This window comes from Meles meles, chromosome 4 (assembly GCF_922984935.1).
Source record: "Meles meles chromosome 4, mMelMel3.1 paternal haplotype, whole genome shotgun sequence".
NCBI lineage: Eukaryota > Metazoa > Chordata > Mammalia > Carnivora > Mustelidae > Meles > Meles meles.
In genome coordinates, this window is record NC_060069.1 from 81,212,903 (window position 1) to 81,235,633 (window position 22,731).

General features: G+C 41.9%; 1 protein-coding gene across 2 annotated transcripts in view; it reads right to left on the reverse strand.

The window, feature by feature from the left end:
* The window catches only part of KCNAB1 (potassium voltage-gated channel subfamily A regulatory beta subunit 1), a 392,865-nt gene that overhangs the window by 354,827 nt on the left and 15,307 nt on the right, over positions 1-22,731 (reverse strand). Inside the window, exon 1 of one of the 2 annotated variants that reach the window (XM_046001739.1) lies at positions 16,709-17,200. The exons of the other annotated variant lie outside the window; for it this stretch is intronic. Coding sequence (XP_045857695.1) covers positions 16,709-16,950 — 242 coding nt within the window. The 5' untranslated portion in view covers positions 16,951-17,200. Of the gene's footprint in view, positions 1-16,708; positions 17,201-22,731 lie in introns of those variants that run through there. 2 annotated transcript variants of the gene reach the window in all.

The following is a 22,731-nucleotide window of genomic DNA, read 5'->3' on the forward strand; positions in this document are numbered from 1 at the left end:
TTATTTATTTCTTCGACAGAGAGAGAGAGATCTCAAGTAGGCAGAGAGGCAGGCAGGGGGGGTGGGGAAGCAGGCTCCCTGCTGAGCAGAGAGCCTGATGTGGGGCTCAATCCCAGGACCCTGAGATCATGACCTGAGCTGAAGGCAGAGGCTTTAACCCGCTGAGCCACCCAGGAGCCCCTATTTGTCCTGATTTTAAAAATGAACCTGAAGTCAATATGAAAGATTTAAAAGATGTGGAACATTCCACATACACATATACCCTCCATCCAAGTAGGATTGTTGAATAAAACGTAACAAAATAAATGTATATGCAAGTTTAAAACCAAGAAAGGGAAATCTCCAGATGTCGAAATGAAGGGAGCACCAAAGTCAGAGAGTAAGGGCAGGGTGTCTCCTTACCCTCCCCCTCCGGAAGCAAGAAGGTCTGGTTCATGAAGCAAGCATGGATAACTCTCTGAGCATAATTTTGAATAATCTGGCTTTATAAATATCATTAGTAGAAAATCCTTCTATAGTCTGGCCCCAACTTGGGCTAATTTAAGTTTTCAGCTACAGTTTTTTATATTTTTCTCTATGTTTCCGGTAGGAGGAAATCCAGAGATGCTGCTCAGTGGATGGTAGTTGACTAGGAGTTCAGAATTAACTTTCAAATTTTTCGTACATATGTACATGGGTCTTTGCTTTCTTCTATTAAGTAGATCTCTGTGTATAAAGGAAAGTCGGTATCTCTCTGCTCTTGCTAAGGTTAATAGTGACCTACATGTTCCCAAATCCAATGGTCTACTCTTCATCCTCATCCTGTTTGACCCATCAGCAATATTTAACAGTCAATCCCCCCACCTCTCAGTTAGCTCCTGACACAACACTCTCCCATGGCTCTCCTACCTTTCTGAGTGCTCACCCTCAGTCTCTTTTGCTGTCTCCTCATCATCTCCCCCACCTCCTAGTGTTGGAGAGCCTGCTGTGGTGGTCTCATGGCTTTATACTCTCAAGCTAGATGGATGATTCCAAGACTTATATCTTCATATCCTGAATATAAATCTCCAGCCCAGAACTCTCCTGTGAACTCCAGACTCTTGTCTACTTGACATTTTCCCTTTGTAGTTTAATAGGCGTTTTGATGTCTCATGTCTGCAAGCCATGCTCCTACTCTTCTTCCCATAAGATCTCCTCTGAAATCTTACCCATTTCATTTTATTGTCCCAATTTCCTAAACCAAGAAACTTGAAGTTATCTTTGGATTATATCCTTTTATCACGCATTACACCCAATTTGTAATGCTCTTAACTCTGCTCTTAAAATCGATCCATTTCCACTCTGGGTCAAGCTAATTGTTACCTCTTGTCTGGACCATTACAATAACTTGCTAATCAGTAATCCTACTTCTAACTTTAAGTCTATTCTCCAACTTAGCTGTTGGAGTGATACTGTTATTCATTCCATGATGACCCTGTTAAGAAATAAATCATGTCACTCTCCTGCTTAATACTCTCCAAAATCTTTTATGTCACTGGGACTAGAAGCCAACATCTTTTTTTTTTTTTAATTTTAACTCCAGTATAGTTAACATGCTGTGTTACATTAGTTTCAGGTGTGCAATACAGTGATCCAGTGATTCCATGTGCCGCCATGCTCATCACAACTGCACTCCTTAATCCCCATCACCTGTTTCATACATCTCCCCAGCTTCCTCCCCTCTGATAACCATCACTTTGTTCTGTATAATTAAGAGTCTGTTTCTTGGTTTGTCTTTCTCTCTTTCTTATTCTTTGCTCATGTATTTTGTTTCTTAAATTTCACATATGAGTGAAATCACATGGTGTTTGTCTTTCTCTGACTTATTTCATTTAGCCTTGTATTCTCTAGTTCCATCCATGTCATTGCAAATGGCAAGATTTCATTCCTTTTTATGGTTGGATAATAATAACAAATTATACACACACACACAGACAAACACACACACCTTCTTCTTTATGCATTCATCTATTGATGGACAACTGGGTTGCTTCCATAATTTGGCTATGGTAAATAACGCTGCAATAATCATAGGAGTGCATGTGTTGCTTTGAATTTGTGTTTTTGTATTTTGGGGATGACTACCCAGTAGTTCAATTATTGGATTAGAGGGTATTTCTATTTTTAACATTTTGAGGAATCTCTGTACCGTTTTCAACAGTGGCTGCTCCAGTTTTAGAAGCCCACATCTTTTAAATGACCTACAAAGACCAGCATGACTTGGCTTCTGTGCAGAAAAGTATTAAGCATGATCAAAAGAAGCATTGGCCCTTTGCCCCTGGCTCCTGGGAGGTAACCGCTATGCCCTTGGAATGTTCTACCCAACAGGAGTGTCTTTGTTTGACTGGAAGCCTTGGGCCATTCCTGATGGTCTACGATAAATATGTGGTTTACAGTGGGGACCTTGGGCCACTGGGAATCAGCTCATCCTCCACACGAGCTGAACACCAAGGTCAACCATGCAGGTGGTCAGTCTGTCTATTTGGCCAATCTCCAGTGAAAAGTCTGGACATCAAGTCTTAGATAAGCTGCCCTAGCTGAGAATATTCTGTGCGTATTGTCACACATCGTTGCTGGGGGGGAAAGTGCTTTCTATACAACTCCACTGGGAGAAGACAACCAGAAGCTCTGCCTAGTTCTCCTGGACTCCACTCTAGGCCCCTTTTCCTCACTGCTGATTTTAATCTGTATCTTTTTGCAGCCATAAACTATAACTGTAAATATCATCTTTTGCGGAGTTCTGTGAGTCTTTCTAGTGAAGCATATATATACTTTCACTCTAGGCCTTTCTTTACACATGCTGTGCCCTCTGTCTGGAGCACTTTTCCTCCCAGAAACCCAGGTTATTGTCCTTTTCACCTCCTTCAAATACCTTCTTCCCAGTGAGGCCTTCCCTGATTATACCGTTTAAATTTGTATCTGTCTGCTGACACATACACTCATCCTCCTTCCTGATTTGGGTTTCTAAAGAGGACTTATATTTCCTGAAATGTTACAGTTTATTATCTATCTCCTCCCAACTAGAATGTTCTGTTTTGTTCATTGCTGTGTCTCCAGGAATGGGGTGTAAAACAGATGAGAACTCATGAATAGCTCTTGAATGAATCTGTGTATGTTGGGGAGGAAATAAGGTGAATAGTTCAGCCAAAATTACACACAGCACCCAAAACAGTGAAGGCCAATTAGTGGTCATAGAAAATAACTTCATAAAAAGAGGGCCGCTAATGAGTTATAAAATACGGATGAGTCTATTTGGTTGCATGAGTCTGATTTTCCATCTTCTAAGAGACTGTTTTGGATCACCCAGCATGAGACTTAAGAGGGAAAAATATTTACCCACACAGGACATCCAGAAACCAAGAACTGGTGAATATGGTGAATATGTTAGGTCCTTAGAGAGAAAATGGTTGTGAAGAAGGAACTGAAAGAAGGTAGCTGGACTCTGTCCGTTCTTACTCTCACCCAGGCTCCCGCAGGCAATTAAACCCCTTGAATGGGAAAGTGTGAGCCTACTGTTGCTATTGCCCAGTCCCAGTAATGGGTCAGGGTATTTCCCAAGATGTAAGACGTGGCCAGAATCAAGTGAGAAACCTCACAATGACACAATGAGATAATGATACCACAAGGTACCATCCTCTAACTGCTAATTGTCAGGTGCAGAGTTCCTTGGTTATAGGCTAGATTGTTCCTGGGAAAGTCTGATCTACACCAAGAACAAGAAGGTCTAATCAGAACTCACAATCATTCATAATCACTGAGGAAAGAGAGAGAGACTCCTGTGGTGTATTTAGGATGACAGGTCATCTAGGAATCCCAGTAGGATGGCTGACACTGCAGACTTGTCTCCCATCTTTTGGGAGATGGCACCTGGGTGTTATAATGAGATAATGTGCCTCTTGCAAGGAGATGGAAACCAAAAATGATCAGGAAAAGAGTAAGCCAAAAAGGGCTAGCTGATGGGCTTGACGGATAACGGGTAGGAAGGGAGGGACTCGCAGTGGGAAGCAGTGAAAAAGGAGAAACCCAGGGTTCCATAATGTTGGCACATAAGCACCCCATCTTGTAGAAATAAGGAATATGCTCAGAGTGAAGGCCATGAGTGTCTTGTCTGGTCTCTGTAACTCAGGATGCCACTGTGGATAGGGCTGGACAGTGACATCACAGAGAAGTTTCTGGAAGAAAGTACAGTGAAGGCTTCATGAATGCAGTGATATAAATAAATGAATGAAAAGTGATGGATGTCTGAGGAGAAATAAAAATAAAGTGGCTTATGACATTATATGATAGGCAACTTCAAAGCGTCTTAAAATCTAACCTATTTCTTAGGAGAACGACAGTCCCTAAGTACCACTATCTCCAATGAGGACATCTGTGACGATTTTAGTAAAGAGAGAAAGGTAGGAAGTAAGTGGCAAGGAGACTATGGGTGGAAAGTCTGGTGAAGCAACTCCTTGTGTCTGATCGTCCAGTCAATTGCCTGCCAATGAAGAATGAAGGCTTATTTGTGATTATTCTGCTTAATGCTTCATTTACTCAGCAAATGTTTACCAAGTTCTACACTAGGGACTAGATTCTGGGGATATAGCAGTTAACCGTACAGATATGATCACTGTCCTGGAGTTCACACTCCAGGAGGAGAGACAGACAATACAGAAATAAACAAATCGGAGCACAAAGAGGGAAACCAGACACAGAGGGAGGAGGTACTGATTTGATGAGTCTTAGAAAGAAGTCACAATGAGGATTAAGCTTTTGGGAAATTATGCACAGAGGTGCCAGTCATACACAATGTTAATCTCAGGAGCAGCGACAGCTCCTTTGGAAAGCCTCACCAACTTCTAAATGCATGTGTTATCACCGCGTGCCAAATTATATAGAGCGCTGTAAAATTTCAAAAGCAGTGACCTGTTACAAACCCTTCCAACGCTAACGCGGAGCTGAGCTACCTAATGAGCTATACATTCTACACCCACACTCCTCAGCTGTCAGAACTTTTAAAACATCCTGCCTTTACCAATTAAAAGGAGTATCACAAGGAGAAAAATAGACTAAAGACAACTGAGTCAAAACTCCTTGTCTGAAGATATTCTACCTACCCCACAGGGCACCTGTGTTTCCCTGGCTGCTGGGCGGCGCAGCTGCCTCCACCTCTCCCACAGTGCGCTCACTGGGACCTGCGATCAGAATCCACACCACTGCACAGGAGCATCAATACCTGATTCAGGGCCAGTCGTTCTGAGGCAACCGCGCATGCTCGATCCTGCCAGCGCTCTCACTCTGCCCGTGCGTGCTCGGAGGGCCTTACTCCCCTACTTTCCGATAGCTCAATAGCCCCACGACCAGCACGCGCCCCCTAGTGGATATGTCGAGCGGAAGAACACAGATGGCTGAATTCTTGCAGGTCCATGAGGTCAGTCTTCGGAATCCCCTTCAGCTTTGAACCTCAAGTTCAAGATGAAAATGTTGTGGCCCTTGCAGGGCAGCTGCGGAGGACACAATCTTTGACACAGAATCCGTAGCAGTAACCGGGAGACTGCGGGACAAGCGCAGCAATCGCGTGGCTCCACAGCACCACCTCCCAACCCCAAGCGGACACTGCACATAGCCAGGCCTATCTCTCACTGACCTCCTCCCTGCGCTAAATTTAATTCCAGCCTGAACTGGATCTAGTACTAGTGGAGTAAAAAAAGCCATAAAGGGCATCACTGTGTCAGCTGTTGAAATTGAAACACAGATGGAGTATCAGGTAAAAGTATCATGTAAATTCGGTGTTTGCATGGGGATTATATAAGGGGTAAAGCACATGTGTAACTTACCCTCAAATTCGCTCTATTTTTCTCTTGGAAAAATAATTAGGACGTCGGGGAGGAGGAGTGCAGGGATCAAGCACGGAAGAACATGAGCATAGGTTAAGGCAAATGGGGCAAAACTTTAACAATATGTTAAAAAATAAAGTGCCTAAAAAGGTCTTTGTGTTATTCTTACAAGTTTTCTATAAGATTGAAATTGTTCTCAAATTAAAATTTTTTTGTTTTGTTTTGTTAATAATCTGGTTTTAAGAAGTAGGTAGATTGTCTAAAAATAGTTCCTGGACATGATTAGAGGTTCATTTCTTTGGCTGTGACATATTTACAGACCACCCCAAGTTCTCCACATCAACTGGGACAACTTTGCTTTATCTTGTCTGGAAAAAAAAAAAAAAAAGTTTGCTCACTTCATAATTGTTTAAAACACACGGACCTAGAACACATCTTCACCTGGACATTGGCATATATCACAAAATATGTAATTGAAATCTTAGGGTGCATCAGTCGATAACTAGCTAGGGACAGGCAGAGGAATCACTATAAAGAAGCTAAAGCAATTGGTATGCAAAGGTGCCCCATATAAGTGAAAATGAGCCCAGAATACAATGGAAGGAGGGTGTCATTCCTCCACTTCTTAATATGGCCCCAAGCCAGACCTGTGGGGTCATGATTCTAAGAACTATCATGGCTTCTAAGCTAGCCTTCTCCCCAACAACCCTGACAACACTCTCTTTCCGGATTCCCTACATCTGCTCCATCTCAACTGTGCAACAAGGTGCCTTCAAAAGACGTCAACAGAACATTCTCTAAAGCAAGGCCAATGGGGTAAGTCATCTGCCTTTCTTTTCTCCACCAGCCGCCCCCTGCCCCCCAGGGTTCTGTGGTGTGGTTCAGAATCTCCTGTGTTTGGAAACTCCCAGACACAGAAATTTGCCCTATGTAATATCTAGCTTATATAGGTTATAATAACATATGCCTGCTATAGATCAGTTCTTCTCAAAATCCTGAGAATATGCTGGCTATAAATTATTTTTTCTCACTATAGGAAATTGCCCATGTGGTATCAAAAGAGATGCTTCTTAATTTTCACAATCAAGGAAAATATACAGATTAGAATTTAAGTTCTGGTCTAGGACTGTCTGGACAAAGTTTAAATGGACAAAGTTTAAAGATTTCTGCTAGCTGCCACTCAGGAGCCCAAGGGCTTCATTTTCTTTATGAAATAGCGCATCCTAGTGGCATTCTCAGGCACGTCAGGGAAATTCAGAATTTTTTTTCCCTTGCATGAAAACATATTTGACCTACAGTAGTTCTTTGGTTAGGAAAACCAGGTCTCAGTGCTTATTTTTTCTCATACAAAACCATCGTCAACAATTTCCATATGAGAAAACATGGGTTCATAGAACCCAGTGTTGTTCTCGAGCTCTGAATTTCAAAGGTTTTCATTCGGCTACATAAACAAAGCAACTTTTCCCCCTGAAAAAACACAAGTGGAAATTTCAAAAACAGAATGAAAATAATATTTCAAATCCAAGGCGCACTGATCTCTCACTTTTTTTTTTTTAAGATTTTATTTATCCATTTGACAGAGAGAGATCACAAGTAGGCAGAGAGGCAGGCAGAGAAAGAGAGAGGAGGAAGCAGGCTCCCTGCCAAGCAGAGAGCCCGATGCGGGACTCGATCCCAGGACCCTGAGACCATGACCTGAGCCGAAGGCAGAGGCTTAAACCACTGAGCCACCCAGGCGCCCTGATCTCTCACTTTTGCTTAAATTCTCAGCATTTTCTATCTAAACTGACACTTATAAAATGTACTTATTTTAGAACTTCTGTTACATTCAAAAGGAAACAAACATGCCACTCCATTCTGAATAGGCCCCTTTGACTAAGACTTTGAGGCCCTTCACCAGCAGCCTGTTCTGATTTCAAGTAATCACACGGGTTCTGAGTCTGAACCATCTCAGTGACACTGATGTTCCTCCAGAAATGTTGATGCCAGGAGATCCAGTCAGAGGGCTCGGAGCAAATTAGCACAGGCCTCGCGACTGACCCAAATTAGGCCAGTCTAAAATAAATCATGAAGGCTTTTTTTTTTTTTTAATGTAGAAAATACAAATCCTGCATATGTAGCTTTTTTTTTTTTTAAGGCTTTTGATTTTCACAGTCATGGCCATAGCCACTTTTCAAGCAGGTTTAAGTGTGCCAAGCACTCCATGAAAAAAGTAGGTCATGGGAATGCATTGCAAAGGGATTTTGAGGGTGGGTAGCTGGAAAGATGAGAGTGAGTTCAATCTGGGAATAAAAATAATGTTCAATTTCCACGCTGTATTGTGGAAATTATGAAAGGGAGAAAGGGCAAGAAGGGGATAGTCCTTACTGAGTGCCCACTATTTGTGCCTTTGCACGAACAGTATTACCCTGTGAAGAAGGGTTTATTTTCATTTTATAGGTAAGGTAGCCAGGGAAGAAAGAAGGGGGTCTTCAAATCCGGCAGCTAGAACGCCACTTTCTCACTCTGAGAGAACCTAGGGAGAGGTCTTCAGAGTGAAAACAGCTCCTACTTATCCTTAGGATCTCCATTTAGAGACCAGACCAGTGAAAACTCTATCAATTAATGAATGCTCCCAGACCCTTAGTCCAACATCTTGGAGAAAGCAGTCAGGTTAGTGCGGTTTCTCTTTGGCTTTCCTGGCCTCTTTCTCCGTTCCTTCCCTCCTGTGTCCCTGTGCATCAGCCGGTAGCTCCATATCTGTGTCCTGACACCCAAGCTTTCCTCTTGATCTGGTCTAGAAACTTTTTTTCTATGCTGTTTTCAGGTCAGACCTGCCTGACATCTTGTTTTCTCCTTGGTGGGATGCATATTAGAGTAGGTTATATACTTCCAATTTTAACAGAACTGAGGTCTCTAACTAGAGAAAATCTCAGACAATGTGGCAAGCTGATGTGAGCTGGTGAGAGTTTTTGCTTTTTAATTGTATTCTGCTTCAGATATTTCTGTTCTGGACACAATACTAGGCATGGAAATACATAGATTGATAAAAGATTATTTTTATCTTCATAAACACCATTTGGAGAGTAATTTATTACAATGCTTCATGAGGTTATTCTGATTCACTAGGAGGCCATGTGTAAGGTGAAAAGAAAATTTTTTTTTTCTTCTCAATAGATCCTAAGGACAGATTCCAGATTTATAAAAGCAAGCGATGAAAGGAGTGGTATATTCAGAACTGTGCAAATTTCAGTTTGTAGGTGTTTATTTTCTGCCCCTCTTTTTTAGGTACATTGTGACACATATTTCCTTTCAAACTCTGCAAGATGACTAAATGACGGGTTCCTAGGACTGGCTGAGAAAGAGGTTGGAGCAAGAGAATGTAGTCTCCCCCCTCTAGCAGGCAGGAAGCTGAGCACATTTGCAACTTGATTTAATTCTTACAACAGTGTTAAGAGGGTACTGGGCCCATTTTACTGAGGAAACTGAGAATTAGCAAGGTTAGGTAACATATTGTGTTTAAGACACAAAAGTAAATACGGAGTTAGAGCACAACTAGTGGGGGGAAAGGGAAGTCCCTACTTTCTTGCTCTTTAGTGCCTTTCTTTCTGCGTCCCAACTTCTGAATGGTTGTGCCCCAATCAAGCAATACACAGTACTGAGCACTATCTAAATGCAAAGCATGGGAGGACTGCAAAATATCATAAGCTCTAGTCCTGATCCTCAGGGTAACAAAGGCATAATTTTGAGAATAAGATACACACACAAACACATAATGAACAATCCAAACCTATGTGGAGAAAAGATAGGTCATGCTGTAAGAGAGAAGACTGGGAGTTGGATTTGCCGAGGCAAGGACAATGTATAAGTCTATTCTAGTTAAGAAAAGTTATGTTGAGTGGAGACCCAGTGGTCCAGTACATGGGTGGAGGGTCAGTGTGCAGAACAGTAAGACCAAAGCAGATTGCAGAGCAGAGCAACCAGACAAGTGCCCAGAAAAGCAGACCAAAGGGTGGTGAATGCGGCTGGAGCTGCAGCATGCCCAGGAGGCAGTGTGCATGCACGCATGGGCACGTGTGTGCATTGTGCATATGTGGGTGGGCATGCAGTGGGGTGGGAAGTGGGGACTGAGAATAAATACGGAGAGCGTAGAGAAAGCACAGGACTGGGTCCCAAGGGACAGGGGTTCTTGTCTCGGCTTTGTTGCTGGCTGGATCTGCAACTTTGGGCTAGTCACCTGATACTGCAACCTCAAGTCCCTTCAGCTGGAAGATCAGAAATTGGAGATTATCTCCAAGGTCCGCCCCGTGTCAGTAATTCTGAGACTTATCACTGCCTCTCCTTTTCTTCTTCTGTGCTCTGTCTCCACCTTCAGCTCTAGAACATTGGAAATGTCCTCTTTGGTTTGCAAATAGTGTAACTTTTTTTTTTTTTTTAATTTGAGAAACAGTTGCCTCAGTCCATGAATCTGGACAAGCTCTGTTACTGTGAAAGATAATGAAATCTGTACCATCATTATTGGTGAATTTTTAAAATGCAAGTAACATTTTATTTAAATGTTTCTATTAAACCAATGGCCTTTCTTCTGCTAGGCACCTACTTGCTTTTGCTGTATTTGACTCAATGCCACCCATTCATATCAGGGGCTCCATAGTAAAGAGCCCTAGGAATGTCACTGTTGTGTTTACTGTAAGGATATTTTTGAGGATGTTATTAATTATGTAATGAAGAACCATGAGAGGAACTTCTCTCTGGTTCCCAGGTTACAAAGAGATGTACCAAAACTGATCAGCTGGTCTACCCCTACCTATCTCAAGGACTCCATGACTGCTGTAAAGAGCTCCACTTCCCTCCTCACAATTTGATGTTGTGAAAACACAGCACCAAATCCAGTCCAAGCACATGGCTTGCTCATGACAGGCTCATTCCTCCCAGGGCAACATGTTCCCTTCCTGCTCTAAATCCTCCTTCAACTCATTTCTTCTTCTCTTTTATTTTTATCTTTCTGAATTACATGCATTTGGGTACCTTAAGGACCTCTTGAACTAAAGAGCTTCAAAAAGAAACACAAACAAATAACTATGCAACTGACAGCTTTGTGTTCTAGACCAGGGATCAGCAAACTATGGCTTATGGGCCAGATCCAGCCTTCCCCTTATCTTTCGTTCTCAAGTTATGATTGGCTTGTATATTTTTAATGGTTTGGGAGGAGAAAAAGGAAGAGGATCTATGTTATGTGAAACTTACATAAAACTCAGTGTCATAACTCAGTGTCCATAAATAAAGTTTTATTGGAATACAATCACACCCACTCATTCACTTTCACCCTCCAACAGCACAGTTCAGTAGTTATGACAAAGGTGGATGTAGCCAATAAACCTAAATATTTACTATCTGGCCTTTTACAGGAATAGTTTGTTGACCCCTGGATCAGACCTTCATTTTACATCTGATTGAGTTCCTCCTGACTAAATATAAAATTGCTTCAAAACTGGGTATTTGCTGCATCCTTACTCAGTCTAGATATTTTTTATGTTTTGTCCATAAAACTACCTCTCCATGGACTTTAACCTCGACCTAAGCTCGGGTTTACTTTTTGGCTCCGATTTCAATGCCATCTAATAGAGACAATTAACTTGCAGCCTCTTAGAAATGACTAAAGAACCCCACGGGGTAATTATTTTATAGACACTAATAAAACGATTCTACAAAAACCTTCTATTTTTGTAGAAAATTCTAAGCCAACAGAAGGATCTACACAGCAACTTGGCACTTTTTGCACCACGTTCAAACAATTTCCTCCAGTTTCTTTTCAGTTGATACATGTGTTTGCATATTTACTGATTTTTTTTCTTCTCCTGGTCACCCTCAGTTAGAAATAAAACCAAGTCTCCATGGAAACACAACAGAATGCTCTCTCACAGATGATCGAGGGACCCAAGCAGCTGGTATTGGGCTGAAGGCTGCAATGGCATCTGACCAAATTAGGAAGAGAAAACAGCTTACCGGCTCTTCCAGACCTCTCAGAATTCTAAAGCTCAGCATGAAAACCTACACAGATTGTGAATTACTGTGGATTTCTTTATTCCTTCTTTTCCTTCTAAGAGATATTCTATTCTATCATAAGATATTCTTATATTCTTCTAAGATATTCTATCTTATCCTTTTGTATGTTTCAGCCATAGGGGCTTTCCTTCCTTGCCCCTAGGATGAATGACAGAGTCTACAGATTAAGCAGGAAGGGAACTTAAATTTAGTGAGCACCTACTCTGTGCTAGGCACTTACATGTCGCAGCAAGATTAACATCACACAGTTTGTAGACCAAAAGAGCTGGGATTTGAACTCTGTTCTGATTCACTCCAAAGGCCATTCTCTTTCTACTACATATGAAATAATACCTTTCAAAAAGAAGAAAATAGAGAAGACAAGTTGAACAAAGTATTTTGACATAGCCATGCCTGAGGGGTGTGGAGGATGGAAGTGAAGGTAAGGAAGTAAGAATATGAAATTCACCTTCTCACCTAATACCAGTTATGTTTATAAGAAGTCATGGTCAACCTAGGAATAAACCTAACCAAAGAGATAAAAGATCTGTACTCTAAAAACTACAGAACACTTAGTGAAAGAAATTAAGGAAGACGCAGAGAAATAGAAAAACATTCCATGTTCATGGATTGAAAGAATAAATATTGTGAAAATGTCTATGGTACCCAGAGCGATCTACACATTCAGTGCAATCGCTATCAAAATACCATCAACATTTTTCACAGAACTGGAACAAATAATCCTAAAATATTTGTATGGAACTAGAAAAGACCCCAAATGGCTAGAGGAATGTTAAAAAGGAAAACTAAAGCTGGGGGCATCACAATGCTGGACTTCAAGCTCTATTACAAAGCTGTAATCATCAAGACAGTATGGTACTGGCACAAAAACAGGCACATAGATCAATGGAACAGAATAGAAAACCCAGAAATGGACCCTCAACTCTATGCTCAACTAATCTTTGACAAAGCAGGAAAGAATGTCCAATGGAAAATAGATAGTCTCCTCAACAAATGGTAGGAAATTGGACAGCCACATGCAGAAGAATGAAACTGGACCATTTTCTTATACCACACACAAAGATAAACTCAAAATGGATGAAGGACCTAAATGTGAGATAGGAATCCATCAAAATCTGAAAGGAGAACACGGGCAGCAACCTCTTTGCCTCTGCCACAGCAACTTCTTGCTAGACACGTCTCTAAAGGTAAGGGAAGCAAAAACAAAAATGAACTATTGGGACTTCATGAAGACAAAAAGCTTCCATACAGCAAAGGAAATAGTCAACAAAACTAAAAGGCAATCTATGGAATGGGAGAAGATATTTGCAAATGACATATCAGATAAAGGGTTAGTATCCAAGATCTATAAAGAACTTATCAAACTCAACACCCAAAAATCATATAATCCAGTCAAGAAATGGGCAGCAGATATGAACAGACATTTCTCCAAAGAAGACTTACAAATGGCCAACAAACACATGAAAAAACGCTCTACATCATTTGGCATCAGGGAAATACAAATCAAAACCACAACGAGATACCTCATACTAGTCAGAATGGCTAAAATTAACAAGTCAGGAAACAACAAATGTTGGCAAGGATGCAGAGAAAGGGGAATCTTCTTACACTGTTGGTGGGAATGCAAACTGGTGCAGCCACTCTGGAAAACAGTACAGAGGTTCCTCAAGATGTCAAAAATAGAGCACCCTAAGACCTAGCAATTACACTAATTTTTTTTAGGCATTTATCTCAAAGATACAAATGTAATGATCTGAAGGGGCACCTATACCCCAATGTTTTAGCAGCAATGTCCACAATAGCTAAACTGTGGAAAGAGCTGAGATGTCCAGCAACAGATGAATGGATAAAGAAGTTGTGGACATACAATGGAATACTACTCAGCCATCAGAAAAGATTAATACCATTTACATTGATGTGGATGGAGCTGGAGGGTATTATACCATAATAAGCAAAATAAGTCAACCAGAGAAAGACATCATATCATTTCACTCATATGTGGAAGGGAGGGAAATCTGAATGGGAAGTCATCAGAGAGGGAGACAAACCATGAAAGACTCTTGACTCCAAGAAACAAACTGAGGGTTGCTAGAGAGGAGGTGGTTGCGGGGATGGGATAACTGGGTGATGGGCATTAAGGAGGGCACATGATGTGATGAGCACTGGGTGTTATATGCAACTGATGAATTATTGAAACCTACATCTGAAATTAATGATGTACTACATATTGAATTTAATTTTAAAAAAAAAGAAAGATGCACACACACACACACACACACACCAAAGAAGAAGAAAAAGAAGAAGGAGAAGAAGGAGGAGGAGGAGGAGCAGGAGGAGGAGGAGAAGTAGTCACGGTCAATATGATCACACTCATATGTGGAATTTAAGAAACAAAACAAATGAAAAAAAAGAGAAAAAAGTAAGAGACAAACCAAGAAACATACTCTTAACTATAGAGAACAAACTCATGGTTATTAGAGGGGAGGCCAGGGGATGTTGGGTGAAATAGGTGAGGGGCTTAAGGAGTGCACTTGTGATGAGCACTGCGTAATGTATGGAATTGCTCAATCACTATACTGTACACATGAAACTGATATTACACCGCATGTTCACTACACTGGAATTAAAGTAAGAAACTTAAAAAGAAAAAAAGAAGGTACGGTCAAAATCTCGGGGGGAACCGAGAGAACCTGTATTCTCTTCCCTAAAAATCCCTCCCTAATGTTGAAAGGATGATGTTTTAAGAAGGATGATGACCCCCTTATTAGGGTCTTGGAAGAACAGACTAATTACTATGGAAATCTGGGGAAAGGAGACATGCTTCAAGTTGGAGGGAGGGGTAAGGGAGAAAAGTAATGGAGGAAAGTGGGGGCAGAGCCAAACAAGCTCCTCATAAGTCAAAGCCTTGGCGATTTCCTGGGGCCAATTCTCCATTTAACTGCACTTATCTCTCCTCAAAGTCTGATCTGGAAACAGCAATCTTCTAAGTCTCACCTCTTACTAGTATGATCCAGTGGCACCTACTCTTGCCTAAAAGTCTGCCCCTGTGACAGGACCTAGCATCCTCAAGGGCACAGAGGCTTTTTCTCCAAGGCATAATGAAGAGTCACCTTGGAGCTGTACTCTCAAACCACGGGAATATGGGATTGGCAGGGCTGTCTCCGGAGCCAGACTGGGGGATGACTGCTCCCCTCAAGCAGGTGGCCTCCAAGTCTCCAACTCCAACAAGAACAACTTTGCTTTTACCTATCTGAGGAGAGAGAGATCCTCTGCTTCAAAACTATTTGAAAAACACTGTCCTACAATATATCTTCATCTGAACCATGGCAGACATCAGCAGAGGTCTAATTAATATTCAAAACCAGGACTTTTGAGAGAAAGAGGTATCCCCTCTGAAGGTCCATCCAAGGGTTCGCATCATACCACCCATCTGTGACAAAGAGGCAAAGGCAGATTTTTTTTTTAATGAAACAGTTCAAACCTATGTGTTTTAATGAAAGAGCATCTAACCTATATTCAGACATCACCGCCCTGTCACCACTCGGGTCAGGGAGAGCAGAGAGAAGAAAATGAGAGAATGTGAAGAGGCAGAGGGAGAAGGCGGCTCCTTCTTATGGAAGACAGATTCAGGAAAGGTGGATGAGGAGTCAAGAATTCTCTTGGAAAGGTGGTGAGATTCTTCTCAGGCTCCACTTTCCAAGAATGATGGGGTGGCCTGTCCCGTGTTCCTAGTCCGTGTAAACCTAGAAGAGTTCATTCCTCTTCTGCCCGAACCCTTGGTTGCATAGAGAGTCTATGTGAACTACGTGGCTCTCCACAGAAAGGAGTCATTTCCTTGCAAATTGCTTTATTAATCAAATTAGTTGATAAATTAGGGCAGTAACTACTACACGGACACGGACCTTTGGATTATAGAAAAAGGAAATCACAGGGACATCATGTCCATGCAAAAACACTCTCACTCTGTGAAGTACGAGTTTGGACTAGAGCTGGGACAACGGTTCTTTACCAATGATAAGGATTTTTTTTTCCCATTTTTAGCACCCTTGTCCTTCTGAATGGCTTTTTCTCCCTTTCCTGGATACTGGAAAATCTAAGCATTTGTCAAGGAGACGCACAGGTGCCGCCGGCTGATTTAGCTAAGCACCGGCATCTCTTACAGAGGTTTGAACGATAATTGCTCTGACCAAGAATGATACTTCCCATCTCAGAGCAGGTTGTAAAAATTATAGATCCAACCCTATACCCAGGGAAAACTTCTCCCTTTTGTTAATCTTTCACAGAATAAATGATGTTATTGGAAGGTTAGAGAACAACCGGTAATTTATCTTGGACCACAATGATAAAAAACGGCCGTCATTTCAAGAACTTGCTTGGTTTCATGAACTGCTTTATTAACCATTTGCACAGACCACGTGATTCAGGTTTAGAGGAAAACAGAGCTTTGAAGCCCAGGCAGCACTTAAAAAAAAAATCCTACTCTTAATTTATCAATTCCCTTAAGAAGAATAGAGCCTCCTTTCTTCATTATGAGCTACTAAGTCACCTACCTACTCCAAGCCAAAGATATTTCTACTGAGAGCACATGGCTAAGAGCTTCCACAGTGAGCTGGACTATCTTCTAGGCAACCATTCGAGCAAAGAGAACATAGACAATATAAAGTTCAAAAAATGAAGGTAGCCCAAGAAGAGGACTCCTTGCATTCATTTTTCTGTTCCTTTTTCTAGATAGCACTGGCTTTGTCCTTTCTATTCTTCTTTCTCTAAGAACAACAGCCCTGGACTTCAGCACAGTGCCCTGGTTGAATGACATTGTGACCAGCAATTACCTGTAAGCCATGCCCGTCTCTGCTCTGGTGGTTTCCTGCAATGAGATTCCATGGACACATAAGAACTTCTCCAGAAACTTCCGTTCTGCTGCTCCGCTAGGCCTTGCCGGCCAACAGGCTGCTTGAGGCGGAGGCTTGGTCACTGCTAGATGCCGTCTACATTTCAGAGCCGATTCACTGGATTTGGGGAGACCCAGCTTGGGGCTGGGGATGTCTGCACAGGCAGGTTTATACAGATGCATGTTTCAAAAACCCAAGGAAGCAGAGCTCATTTCACAGTCTTTAGCTCTGAGACTGGCTGTATCTTGCTGTGATTAATTTGAGTTATCTGGCTTTTGTGCGTCCCTAAAAGGGATCAGCTCGTTTTCCTTAGATGCCCCTTCTTATTTGTAAGTGTGTGTGTGTGTGTGTGTAAGCAGACTCGAGAGTTCCTGGCAGAGCTGCTGGTTACATGTCTCTGTTGAGGCCTTTGTTAAAAGAGAGAGAGAGAGAGAGAGAGAGAGAGAGAGAGAGAGAAAGAAAGAAGGAGGGGAAAAAAAGGAAAAGAAAAAGTCCTTGACAAAGTCCAATCACTTTCTTGTCCCTGCAAAGTTCCCAGAGTCAAACCTTCAGCAACTATGGATTGGCCCTGGAGAAAAAATATGGGCACTCTTTCCCATGTCTATTTAGGTAAAAGGAAATATTTTGGTGGGATGTAAGCCAAATATTCTGTTCTCATAAGGATCATAAGGCCTTGCAGATGATTCATGAGTATGTAATGAGACCTTTCTAAATTATCAAGTATTTCATAATCAAATCATTTATTATACTAGCGACATGATTCATTCGGGTAGGAGGTCCATTAACCTTGTTCTAACAAGTGATAGGAAATATCAGTGAGATGGTTGTATAAAGCAAAGAGCCTACACAAATATGCCCAACTGATTTTTGACAAAGATGTAAGAGCAATTCAATAGAAGAAGGATAAGCTTTTCAACAAACGATACTAGAGGAATTGGACATTTACAAGCAAAAACAAATAAAAACAAATGAACCCTTCATTTAAACTTCATATTTATACAAAAAAAATCAAAATGTATCACAGACTTAAATATAAAACTATAAAACTTCCAGGACAAATCATAGGAGAAAGTCTTCAGGACCTAGGGATAAGTGAAGAGTTCTTAGACCAGACACCAAAAACACAATACATAACAGGAAAAATTAGTAAATTGGATATCATCAACATCCAAACTTTTTCTCCGTGAAAGACCCTATAAAGAGGATAAAAAAAACGAATTAGGCACTAGGAGGAAATATTTGCAAACCACATATCCAACAAAGGGCTTCTATCTAGAATATATAAAGAACTCTAAAAACTCAACAATAAAGACATCAATACTCCAATTAGCTGGTGGACAAAGGTAGTAACAGACATTTCACTGAAGAAAATATGCAAATGGCAAACAAACACATGTGAATATGTTCAGCATCATTAGCCATTAGGGAGATGCAAATTAAACCCATGACATATTCCTACACACCTATCAGATTAGCTAAATAAAAATGCCAATAACACCACATGCTGGCAAGGATCCAGAGAAAATGGATTGCTCACACATCACGTGTAGAAACATACATTGGAAAAGAGCACGGCAGTTCCTTTAAAAACCAAACAGACCAAACCTACCATATGACACAGCAATTGTACTCTTGGATATTTCCCCCAGAGAAATGAAATCTATGTTCACACCAAAAAACTATACACAGATGCTTGTAACAGGTTTATTCATAACTGCCAAAAACTGGAGACAACCCACATTTTCTACAATAGCTGAAGAGTTAAACTGTGGTATAGCCACACTATGGACCACTATTCAGCACTAAAAAGGAATGAACTATTGATACAAGCAACAACTGGAATGGATCTCAAGGGAATTGTGCTGAGTGGAAAAAAGCCAAATTACACATGTCAGATAGGACTTGTTTGCTCTGCCTTCCCCCCATGGAACCACGGACACTCTTTCCCAGCTTCCCAATTTTTCTGTCAAGCCATCATTCTTTATCTTGTTTTCTAATTGCTGAATATAGTTCTTGTCCTGACAACTTTCCAATAAAGCCCTTAAGAGCAAAAAAAGTCACCATATATATGATTGCATTTATATCATGTCTTGACTTGACAGAATTATAAAGATGGATCACCAATCAATGGTTGCGGGGGGCTAGAGAAGAGGAAAGAGATGAAGGTAGCTCATCTAAAAGGGCAGAAGGGGGTGCCTGGGTGGCTCAGTGGATTAAGCCTCTGCCTTCAACTCAGGTCATGATCTCAGGGTCCTGGGATTGAGCCCCCCCATGGGGCTCTCTGCTCAACAGGGAGCCTGTTTCACCCTCTCTCTCTCTGCCTGCCTCTCTGCCTACTTGTGATCTCTGTCTGTCAAATAAATAAATAAAGTCTTTAAAAAAAAAAAGGGGGCAGATGGGGGACCATGGTGCTGGAATTATTACATATCTTGACTATGGTGGTGGCCACACCTACATGTGTGATAAAATGGCATAGAATAACACACACACACACACACACACACACTTGTATGCAAGTGGATGTGTGCAAAATCAGTGAAATCTGCATAAGGTCAGTGGCTTGCGTCATCAATTTCCTAATTGTGACATTGAACTATAGTTATAGTTAGATATGAACTACAGTTATAGTGAACTATAGTTATAGTTATGAACTATAGTTATAGTTAGAAGATATCATTACTGGGAATCACTGGGTGAAGGGGTTTACCTGTACTGTTCCTTACAACTGTGTGTGAATCAATAATTATCTCAATATAAAAAGTCAAAAAAAAAAAAAAAAAGGCAGAGTCTCTTCATATAAGGGTCCCTCCACTTTGTGATTCCAGCTGCAATTCTCCTCCAACTGTGACTCCTGGACATGAATGGTTCACCCAATCCAACAGGCTCTCTACTCCCACCTCACCCATCACCATAGCTTTGCTCATATGACCTCCCCTCTCCCATGTCCCGTGAAAGCTCACCTCCTCTAGGAATTCTTTCCTGACTTCCTAGTCCCATGCATATGATCATTCCTTGAAATCCCTCTTGTAATTCATGTCTAAAGTATTCACTTGACACTTCTAAACAAATATTTGCACAAACTTGATGATCTCTGCCATATTTTTGTACCAAACTTTACCATTATTTATTTACTATTTGGAATTAACCTTTTTTTTTTTAACCTAAATGAACATATTTAGTGTTATGAGTTGGATGTTTGTGCCTCCCCCCCAAAAAAAATTCATATGTTGAAATCTAATCTCCAATGTGATAGTATTTGAAGGTGAGGCCTTTGGGAAATAATTAGATCATGAAAGTAGACCCCTGATGAATGATATTAGTAGCCATTTTTAAAAAGTTTATTTATTTGGAATGGCAGGCAGGGGAGAAGCAGGCTCCAAACTCCCCATTGAGCAAGGAGACTGACACGGGGTTCGATCCCAGGATCCTGGGATCATGACCTGAGCTGAACACAGCCGCTTAACTGACTGAGCCACCCAGGAACCCAGTCTTTCCATTTTCAACACAACATCCAAAGCTAAGTCTCAAGGGAGAAAGAAGAACTTATAAAGAAAGGACCAGAAAAGTGAGGAAGGACCAAGCAACAGGAGAGAGTCACAAAGAAACAGGCATTTCCAAGTCAAGTTGTACCTACTGTTCTACCACATACACGAGCCACTAGTTACATCTGATTTTGTGAGCCTTGGAAGTCTCCACCAAGGAAGAAACAGAGGTGAACTGGAAAAGCGGTCATGGAAAATGAGACATGAGACTTCTTCAACACATCACTCTCTTTTTCTGCTCTCTGAATATGGAGCCAGGTCCAGGAGAGGAGAGAGGGATGAGCAACCTAGGGTTGGTCTTAAACTGAAGTCTTTTCATTAAGTTCCAAAAGCGGATCACTGTCATTAAAGGTCCCACTTTGAAGGTGGGGAGTAGAAACTACATACATATATTTTTCACGATTTTGTTTTTTTAAGTAATCTCATACCCAACATGGGGCTTGAACTTAGAGCCCCAAGATCAAGAGTTGCATGCTCTACTGACAGAGCTAGCCAGGCGCCCCCCCCAATAGAAACTATATTTATAAGCAAACTATTGGCTCCCTTGGCCATCAATGCAAATCAAGATCAGTTTTCAACTACATGTACAAGACTCTAAGAAATGCCTCTGAGCAACAGAGAGCAGCAGTAATGTCTGCTTTGCTCTCTTTCTGTGTCTCAGGAAGAACTGCTGTACACTGTTTAGAATCATTAAGTATTATTCCATCCCAGTGTGGGAAAAAGCGACAAGGCCATCTGAGGAGAGGTGTTTCTGGTCACATTCTGCTGATGGGGTGCTGAGACTCAGAAGTTACAAATAGAAACCCGCATAGCTCTGCGTGGTGAGCAGGCTTTACCCACACCTGCTCAGCATTCGTACATAATGTGTGACCTTGGGCAAGACTTGACCTCTCTGTCCCCTTAGTTTTCTGTTGGCTCAGATGTAAGTTATCTCTAAGACTCTTCTAGGTCTGGTGTTCTGTGAGTTTTAAAAACGGCTGGGACTAAACATCCTCAGAGGTGAGGACCCGTCCTGTGTTGACTGGAGAGCCTTGGATTCAATGAATTATTAGCCAGTTCTCTGAGATGCCAGGCCCAAGAATTGCAGCTATTATTTTGGGAATAGACCAACATTTACAGCCAACTTTCCAAATTTTTCTTGGCGTACAAGATGACCTCTTAAACACTCCATCTTGGATTTGTGGGCACATCACAGTCATCTAAAAACTGTCTTGGCTTGCAATTGAGAACTGAGGCCAGAGCCGGCGGGACAACGAGGCTGTCTTTCCGCGGCTGGGATGAAGGAGTGCCGGCTCCATCCACATGAGTTCGGACAGGGCATGCCAGACCACAGGTCAGAGCTTGTCTTTCTGTTCCGATTATTTATGGGAACTTGGGCTCTTTCTCCGGCTCTGCTGTCTGTTCCCTGCGGCTCTGCTGGTGATGCTGTGACAGGTGTCATCGCCGTCTTCTCTCCACTTTTGCAGAAGCACCTGGGAGTCTAGGCACGTGTAGTGAGGCCACAGTTGAGTATGTGTGTCATATCAGCACAACACAATGAAGAAAACATCACCCTGCTCTCGAGGAGCTCCCAGGAGCAGGAGGAGAGAGACTGGCAAAGCTTACAAAGCAGGGCACTATGAGCTACAATGGAGGGAGGCAGGGAGGAGACCCGAAACCCAGTCTTGGGTGGAGTGTTGGAAGCAACACCAGCAGTGGGGGAAAGGTGGGATGGTGGAGGGAGTTCTCCCAGAAGTTTGCAATCAAGCAAGAAGCCTAATCTTCAATGTCTCTCTGTTCATCATTCATTCTGCCTTTCCTAGGACCAATCCCCCTCAACTCCTTTTAGGCTAAAGTTTTCCTAGGAATAGAAAGCAACAGCTCCAGTGGGATGGGGGAGGGAGCACGTGGGACAGTGCGTAGGATGATAGCAGGGGACAAATGGAAGTCCCATCAAACCAGCCTCAACACTGAAGGCACCGCCTCCCCTCAGTCCCAGCCTCCTTTACCTCTTTTGCTTAGCCCTGCTCCTTGCACATTATAAACTTTTGCATTATAATTTCAAAAACCCCTCCTCAATGTACAATCGTATTTCTAATATATACAAAGACATGCACATTATAGACTTGCTCAAGAGATATGAAGCGTACTTATTGGTGACCAGATCGACAGGTCTCGCTCCTTGGCCTGTGAAGGGCTTGTGGGCAGGACCGGTCCTTGGGATTTCACTGGCATCCTGAGTTTATCCCACACTGACCACACACCCACACAAAGAAAGCAACTTCGAGTTTTGGCATTTGCAGCAAAAGCTCCCCTCATCACTTTGGGTGTGACTATCTTGTTCCTTCCACAAAAGATCCCTAAAGATGCCAAAATGAGGCCTTAGGTCTGAGTCTAATGCAAAGGAAATGACCAATGGGACTCCAGAGTACAGACGTGCAC